The sequence below is a fragment of the Scyliorhinus canicula genome, chromosome 23 (assembly GCF_902713615.1).
Source record: "Scyliorhinus canicula chromosome 23, sScyCan1.1, whole genome shotgun sequence".
Lineage (NCBI taxonomy): Eukaryota > Metazoa > Chordata > Chondrichthyes > Carcharhiniformes > Scyliorhinidae > Scyliorhinus > Scyliorhinus canicula.
In genome coordinates this window covers 18,187,862-18,196,194 of record NC_052168.1, presented here as the reverse complement: position 1 = coordinate 18,196,194, position 8,333 = coordinate 18,187,862, and the positions used below count along the sequence as shown (strand labels likewise).

Below are 8,333 nucleotides of genomic sequence, written 5' to 3'. Positions count from 1 at the left end.
TGGGATGAAGTGTGTGTCTGTCGGGATGGTGACTGTACTGGGACAGGCTGTGCTGGGATGGTGTGTGTGTCTGTCGGGATGGTGACTGTAGTGGGACAGGCTGTGCTGGGATTGTGTGTGTGTGGCTGTGGGGATGGTGACGGTACTGGGACAGGTTATGCTGGGATGAAGTGTGTGTCTGTGGGGATGGTGACTGAACTGGGACAGGCTGTGCTGGGATGGTGTGTGTCTGTGGGGATGGTGACGGTACTGGGACAGGCTGTGCTGGGAAGGTGTGTGTGTCTGTGGGGCTGGTGACTGTACTGGGACAGGCTGTGCTGAGAAGGTGTGTATGTCTGTGGGGATGGTGATTGTACTGGGACAGGCTGTGCTGGGATGATGTGTGTGGCTGTGGGGATGGTGATTGTACTGGGACAGGCTGTGCTGGGAAGGTGTGTGTGTCTGTGGGGATGGTGACTGTACTGGGACAGGCTGTGCTGGGAAGGTGTGTGTCTGTGGGGATGGTGACTGTACTGGGACAGGCTGTGCTGGGATGGTGTGTGTGTCTGTGGGGATGGTGACTGTACTGGGACAGGCTGTGCTGGGATGGTGTGTGTGTCTGTGGGGATGGTGATTGTACTGGGACAGGCTGTGCTGGGATGGTGTGTGTGTCTGTGGGGATGGTGACTACTGTCAGGTCAGTGAAGGAGCGCGAGGAAAGCGACGGGACACAGTGAGAGCGAGGAGTACGCCGGGGATACAGGATAAAAGAGCGCGAGGAGAGCGGCGGTCAGTCAGTGAAAGAGCGCGAGGGGACACATCGAGAGCCGGAGAGCGGCGGGGTGCCAGTGGGAGCAAAGATAATATAAGGCGGGAACCGGAAGTACGCCCCGCGGACTTCTGGGAAGGATTTTCCCCTAGCCAATAAATTCTGGCATAGACGAAACCCGAGACACTACACGTATAGTGTCTCCCACCCGCCCTCCTCCTCTAACCTAATAATAAGACCCATTGGGGTGAGCAGGTAAGTGCTATATTATATTATTATTTTTTATTTATTTTATATTTGTTTACCAGAACTTGGTTAGAACTAAGAGGGATGGCAGGGACGGCAGTGCAATGTTCCTCCTGCAGGATGTTTGATGTGAGGGATGCCGTTAGTGTCCCTGCTGATTTTACCTGCAGGAAGTGCAGCCAGCTCCAGCTCCGACAAGACCGAGTTATGGTACTGGAGCTGGAGTTGGATGAACTTCGGATCATTCGGGAGGCAGAGGGGGTCATAGATAGGAGCTTCAGGGAAGTAGTTGCACCAAAGACTGGAGATAGATGGGTAACTGTAAGAGGGACTGGGAAGAAGCAGTCAGTGCAGGGACCCCCTGAGTTCCCCTGAGTAACAAGTATACCGTTTTGGATACTTGTCGGGGGGACGACTTACCAGGGGAAAGCCATGGGGTACGGGCCTCTGGCACGGAGTCTGTCCCTGTTGCTCAGAAGGGAAGGGGGGATAGGAGCAGAGCATTAGTAACTGGGGACTCAATAGTCAGGGGCACAGATAGGAGATTTTGTGGGAGCGAGAGAGACTCATGTTTGGTATGTTGCCTCCCAGGTGCAAGGGTATGTGATGTCTCGGATCGTGTTTTTCGGGCCCTTAAGGGGGAAGGGGAGCAGCCCCAAGTCGTAGTCCACATTGGCACTAACGACATAGGTAGGAAAGGGGACAAGGATGTCAGGCAGGCCTTTAGGGAGCTAGGATGGAAGCTCAGAGTGAGAGCAAACAGTTGTTATCTCTGGGTTGTTGCCCGTGCCACGTGATAGTGAGATGAGGAATAGGGAGAGAGAGCAATTAAACACGTGGCTACAGGGATGGTGCAGGCGGGAGGGATTCAGATTTCTGGATAACTGGGGCTCTTTCTGGAGAAGGTGGGACCTCTATAGACAGGATGGTCTACATCTGAACCTGAGGGGCACCAATATCCTGGGGGGGAGATTTGTTAGTGCTCTTTGGGGGGGTTAAACTAATTCAGCAGGGGCATGTGAACCTGGATTGTAGTTTTGGGGTAGCGAGAGATTGAGAGTAGAGAGGTCAGGAGCACAGATTTGACTTCGCAGGAGGGTGCCAGTGTTCAGGTCAGTGGTTTGAAGTGTGTCTATTTCAATGCCAGGAGTATACGAAATAAGGTAGGGGAATTGGCAGCATGGGTTGGTACCTGGGACTTCGATGTTGTGGCCATTTCAGAGACATGGATAGAGCAGGGACAGGAATGGTTGTTGCAGGTTCCGGGGTTAGGTGTTTTAGTAAAGTCAGAGAAGGGGGCAAAAGAGGGGGAGGTGTGGCGCTGCTAGTCAAGGACAGTATTACGGTGGCAGAAAGGATGCAAGATGGGGACTCTTCTTCCGAGGTAGTATGGGCTGAGGTTAGAAACAGGAAAGGAGAGGTCACCCTGCTGGGCGTTTTCTATAGGCCACCTAAAAGTTCTAGAGATGTAGAGGAAAGGATGGCGAAGATGATTCTGGAAAAGAGCGAAAGTAACAGGGTAGTTGTTATGGGAGACTTTAACTTTCCTAATATTGACTGGAAAAGATATAGTTCGAGTACATTGGATGGGTCGTTCTTTGTACAATGTGTGCAGGAGGGTTTTCTGACACAATATGTTGACAGGCCAACAAGAGGTGAGGCCACTTTGGATTTGGTTTTGGGTAATGAACCAGGCCAGGTGTTAGATCTGGAGGTAGGTGAACACTTTGGAGACAGTGACCACAATTCGGTGACCTTTACATTAGTGATGGAAAGGGATAAGTATACCCCGCAGGGCAAGAGTTATAGCTGGGGGAAGGGCAATTATGATGCCATTAGACATGAATTAGGATGTGTAGGTTGGAGAAGTAGGCTGCAAGGGTTGGGCACACTGGATATGTGGAGCTTGTTCAAGGAACAGCTATTGCGTGTTCTTGATCAGTACGTACCAGTCAGACAGGGAGGAAAGGGTAGAGCGAGGGAACCGTGGTTTACCAAAGAAGTGGAATCTCTTGTTAAGAGGAAAAAGGAGGCCTATGTGAAGATGAGGCGTGAAGTTTCAGTTGGGGCGCTTAATAGTTACAGGGAAGCGAGGAAGGATCTAAAGAGAGAGCTAAGACGAGCAAGGAGGGGACACGAGAAGTCTTTGGCAGGTAGGATCAAGGAAAACCCAAAAGCTTTCTATAGGTATGTCAGGAATAAAAGAATGACTAGGGTAAGAGTAGGGCCAGTCAAGGACAGTGGTGGGAAGTTGTGTGTGGAGGCTGAGGAGATAAGCAAGATACTAAATGAATACTTTTTGTCAGTATTCACTCAGGAAAAAGATAATATTGTGGAGGAGAATGCTGAGACCCAGGCTATTAGAATAGATGGCATTGAGGTGCGTAGGGAAGAAGTGTTGGCAATTCTGGACAAGGTGAAAATAGATAAGTCCCCGGGGCCTGATGGGATTATCCTAGGATTCTCTGGGAAGCCAGGGAAGAGATTGCTGAGCCTTTGGCTTTGATTTTTAGGTCATCATTGGCTACAGCAATAGTGCCAGAGGACTGGAGGATAGCAAATGTGGTCCCTTTGTTCAAGAAGGGGAGTAGAGATAACCCCGGTAACTATAGGCCGGTGAGCCTAACGTCTGTGGTGGGTAAAGTCTTGGAGAGGATTATAAAAGATACGATTTATAATCATCTAGATAGGAATAATATGATTAGGGATAGTCAGCATGGTTTTGTGAAGGGTAGGTCATGCCTCACAAACCTTATCGAGTTCTTTGAGAAGGTGACTGAACAGGTGGACGAGGGTAAGCAGTTGATGTGGTGTATATGGATTTCAGTAAAGCGTTTGATAAGGTTCCCCACGGTCGGCTATTGCAGAAAATACGGAGGCTGGGGATTGAGGGTGATTTAGAGATGTGGATCAGAAATTGGCTAGTTGAAAGAAGACAGAGAGTGGTGGTTGATGGGAAATGTTCAGAATGGAGTTCAGTTACGAGTGGCGTACCACAAGGATCTGTTCTGGGGCCGTTGCTGTTTGTCATTTTTATAAATGACCTAGAGGAGGGCGCAGAAGGATGGGTGAGTAAATTTGCAGACGACACTAAACTCGGTGGAGTTGTAGACAGTGCGGAAGGATGTTGCAGGTTACAGAGGGACATAGATAAGCTGCAGAGCTGGGCTGAGAGGTGGCAAATGGAGTTTAATGTGGAGAAGTGTGAGGTGATTCACTTTGGAAAGAATAACAGGAATGCGGAATATTTGGCTAATGGTAAAATTCTTGGTAGTGTGGATGAGCAGAGGGATCTCGGTGTCCATGTACATAGATCCCTGAAAGTTGCCACCCAGGTTGATAGGGTTGTGAAGAAGGCCTATGGTGTGTTGGCCTTTATTGGTAGAGGGATTGAGTTCCGGAGCCATGAGGTCATTTTGCAGTTGTACAAAACTCTTGTACGGCCGCATTTGGAGTATTGCGTACAGTTCTGGTCGCCTCATTATAGGAAGGACGTGGAAGCTTTGGAGCGGGTGCAGAGGAGATTTACCAGGATGTTGCCTGGTATGGAGGGAAAATCTTATGAGGAAAGGCGTGATGGACTTGAGGTTGATTTCGTTAGAGAGAAGAAGGTTAAGAGGTGACTTAATAGAGGCATACAAAATGATCAGAGGGTTAGATAGGGTGGACAGTGAGAACCTTCTCCCGCGGATGGAGGTGGCTAGCACGAGGGGACATAGCCTTAAATTGAGGGGTAATAGATATAGGACAGAGGTCAGAGGTAGGTTTTTTACGCAAAGAGTGGTGAGGCCGTGGAATGCCCTACCTGCAACAGTAGTGACCTCGCCAACATTGAGGGCATTTAAAAGTTTATTGGATAAGCATATGGATGATAATGGCATAGTGTAGATGGCCTTTAGTTTTTGGACTTCCCATGTCGGTGCAACATCGAGGGCCGAAGGGCCTGTACTGCGCTGTATCGTTCTATGTTCTATGTACTGGGACAGGCTGTGCTGGGATGGTGTGTGTGGCTGTGGGGATGGTGACTGTACTGGGACAGGCTGTGCTGGGATGGTGTGCGTGTCTGTGGGGATGATGACTGTACTGGGACAGGCTGTGCTGGGAAGGTGAGTGTCTGTGGGGATGGTGACTGTACTGGGACAGGCTGTGCTGGGAAGGTGAGTGTCTGTGGGGATGGTGACTGTACTGGGACAGGCTGTGCGGGGATGGTGTGTATGTCTGTGGGGATGGTGACTGTACTGGGACAGGCTGTGCTGGGAAGGTGTGTGTGTCTGCGGGGATGGTGACTGTACTGGGACAGGCTGTGCTGGGATTGTGTGTGTCTGTGGGGATGGTGACGGTACTGGGACAGGCTGTGCTGGGATGGTGTGTGTGTCTGTGGGGATGGTGCTTATACTGGGACAGGCTGTGCTGGGATGGTGTGTGTGCCTGTGGGGATGGTGACTGTACTGGGACAGGCTGTGCTGGGATGGTGTGTGTGTCTGTGGGGATGGTGACTGTACTGGGACAGGCTGTGCTGGGATGGTGTGTGTGTCTGTGGGGATGGTGACGGTACTGGGACAGGCTGTGCTGGGATGGTGTGTGTGTCTGTGGGGATGGTGCTTATACTGGGACAGGCTGTGCTGGGATGGTGTGTGTGCCTGTGGGGATGGTGACTGTACTGGGACAGGCTGTGCTGGGATGGTGTGTGTGTCTGTGGGGATGGTGACTGTACTGGGACAGGCTGTGCTGGGATGGTGTGTGTGTCTGTGGGGATGGTGACGGTACTGGGACAGGCTGTGCTGGGATGGTGTGTGTGTCTGTGGGGATGGTGACTGTACTGGGACAGGCTGTGCTGGGATGGTGTGTGTGTCTGTGGGGATGGTGACTGTACTGGGACAGGCTGTGCTGGGATGGTGTGTGTGTCTGTGGGGATGGTGACTGTACTGGGACAGGCTGTGCTGGGATGGTGTGTGCCTGTGGGGATGGTGACTACTGGGACAGGCTGTGCTGGGAAGGTGTGTGTCTGTGGGGATGGTGACTGTACTGGGACAGGCTGTGCTGGGATGGTGTGTGTGTGTCTGTGGGGATGGTGACTCTACTGGGACAGGCTGTGCTGGGATGAAGTGTGTGTCTGTGGGGATGGTGACTGTACTGGGACAGGCTGTGCTGGGATGGTGTGTGTGTCTGTGGGGATGGTGACGGTACTGGGACAGGCTGTGCTGGGATGGTGTGTGTGTCTGTGGGGATGGTGCTTATACTGGGACAGGCTGTGCTGGGATGGTGTGTGTGCCTGTGGGGATGGTGACTGTACTGGGACAGGCTGTGCTGGGATGGTGTGTGTGTCTGTGGGGATGGTGACTGTACTGGGACAGGCTGTGCTGGGATGGTGTGTGTGTCTGTGGGGATGGTGACGGTACTGGGACAGGCTGTGCTGGGACCACAGCCTGTCCCAGTACCGTCACCATCCCCACAGACACACACACCATCCCAGCACAGCCTGTCCCAGTACCGTCACCATCCCCACAGACACACACACCATCCCAGCACAGCCTGTCCCAGTACAGTCACCATCCCCACAGGCACACACACCATCCCAGCACAGCCTGTCCCAGTACAGTCACCATCCCCACAGGCACACACACCATCCCAGCACAGCCTGTCCCAGTATAAGCACCATCCCCACAGACACACACACCATCCCAGCACAGCCTGTCCCAGTACCGTCACCATCCCCACAGACACACACTTCATCCCAGCACAGCCTGTCCCAGTAGAGTCACCATCCCCACAGACACACACACACCATCCCAGCACAGCCTGTCCCAGTACAGTCACCATCCCCACAGACACACACCTTCCCAGCACAGCCTGTCCCAGTACAGTCACCATCCCCACAGACACACACCATCCCAGCACAGCCTGTCCCAGTACAGTCACCATCCCCACAGACACACACACCATCCCAGCACAGCCTGTCCCAGTACAGTCACCATCCCCACAGACACACACCTTCCCAGCACAGCCTGTCCCAGTACAGTCACCATCCCCACAGGCACACACCATCCCAGCACAGCCTGTCCCAGTACAGTCACCATCCCCACAGACACACACACCATCCCAGCACAGCCTGTCCCAGTACAGTCACCATCCCCACAGACACACACACCATCCCAGCACAGCCTGTCCCAGTAGTCACAGTGGGTGGTGACTGTACTGGGACAGGCTGTGCTGGGATGGTGTGTGTGTCTGTGGGTTATGGTGACTCTACTGGGACAGGCTGTGCTGGGATTGTGTGTGTGTCTGTGGGGATGGTGACTGTACTGGGACAGGCTGTGCTGGGATGGTGTGCGTGTCTGTGGGGATGATGACTGTACTGGGACAGGCTGTGCTGGGATGGTGTTTGTGTCTGTGGGGATGGTGACTGTACTGGGACAGGCTGTGCTGGGATGAATCGTGTGTCTGTGGGGATGGTGACTGTACTGGGACAGGCTGTGCTGGGATGGTGTGTGCCTGTGGGGATGGTGACTGTACTGGGACAGGCTGTGCTGGGATGGTGTGTGTGTCTGTGGGGATGGTGACTGTACTGGGACAGGCTGTGCTGGGATGGTGTGTGTGTCTGTGGGGATGGTGACTGTACTGGGACAGGCTGTGCTGGGGTTGAAGTGTGTGGGTGAATGTGAGATGGGTGTACCCCATATGTGTTGGATTTTGAAATCATGTCCCCAGCTTGCAATCATTCTGTCCTCTCTGGATTGTGAATATAACATTTATTATGAACCGCGCCACAGTAAGAGACCAGGATCTGGGATGTTCCCTCAATCTTCATCTTCACTGTTAGTATTTTTTGGCAACTTTGAGATAGTCCATTTTAACGCGGTCGGGGGGAGCTCCATGTGGAATCAGCGACTGCCTTTCATCCATCATCGAGGATTCTGGAAAACAAGTCAATAAAATCTTGCTGAATAGGCGGCCAGACATTCTCCTCCACTTGGCGACTCCCCACAAAACACCAGCCTGCAGTCTCAAACCCCCTAACTCCCAGCTTCTTCCACCTCTCCAATCTGGGGGTCAGTCTGTAGACATGTAAAATGGCCACCTGCAAAGGACCATGGGAATTGTGATCAATTTGGGGACACAGACAGGTACACAGCCTCTGTGAATTGCGCAAAGGAACCAGACTTGGCTGAAACTTGTATCCATTAAGGGTCGATCACCATTTCTCCCAGGACAATAGAGTTTGAATCAAGGAGTTACAACAGTAGCAGACTAACCGGAGCCACCCCCCCTTATTTGGAAAGGCCCACGTGCCTGGGACAATGTAACACTGTAACACTGATATACCCCACACCCCTCACTG

General features: G+C 52.3%; 1 protein-coding gene across 3 annotated transcripts in view; it reads right to left on the bottom strand.

Moving 5' to 3' along the window:
- Nucleotides 1–7,728: 7,728 nt before the first annotated feature.
- LOC119956444 (protein FAM227A-like) overlaps nucleotides 7,729–8,333 on the bottom strand; it is an 87,983-nt gene continuing 87,378 nt past the window's right edge. For all 3 annotated transcript variants that reach the window (XM_038783689.1, XM_038783688.1, XM_038783691.1), the window contains one exon: nucleotides 7,729–7,908. In XM_038783689.1, the coding sequence (XP_038639617.1) occupies nucleotides 7,811–7,908 (98 nt within the window). In that variant the 3' untranslated portion in view covers nucleotides 7,729–7,810. The remainder of the gene's footprint in view (nucleotides 7,909–8,333) is intronic.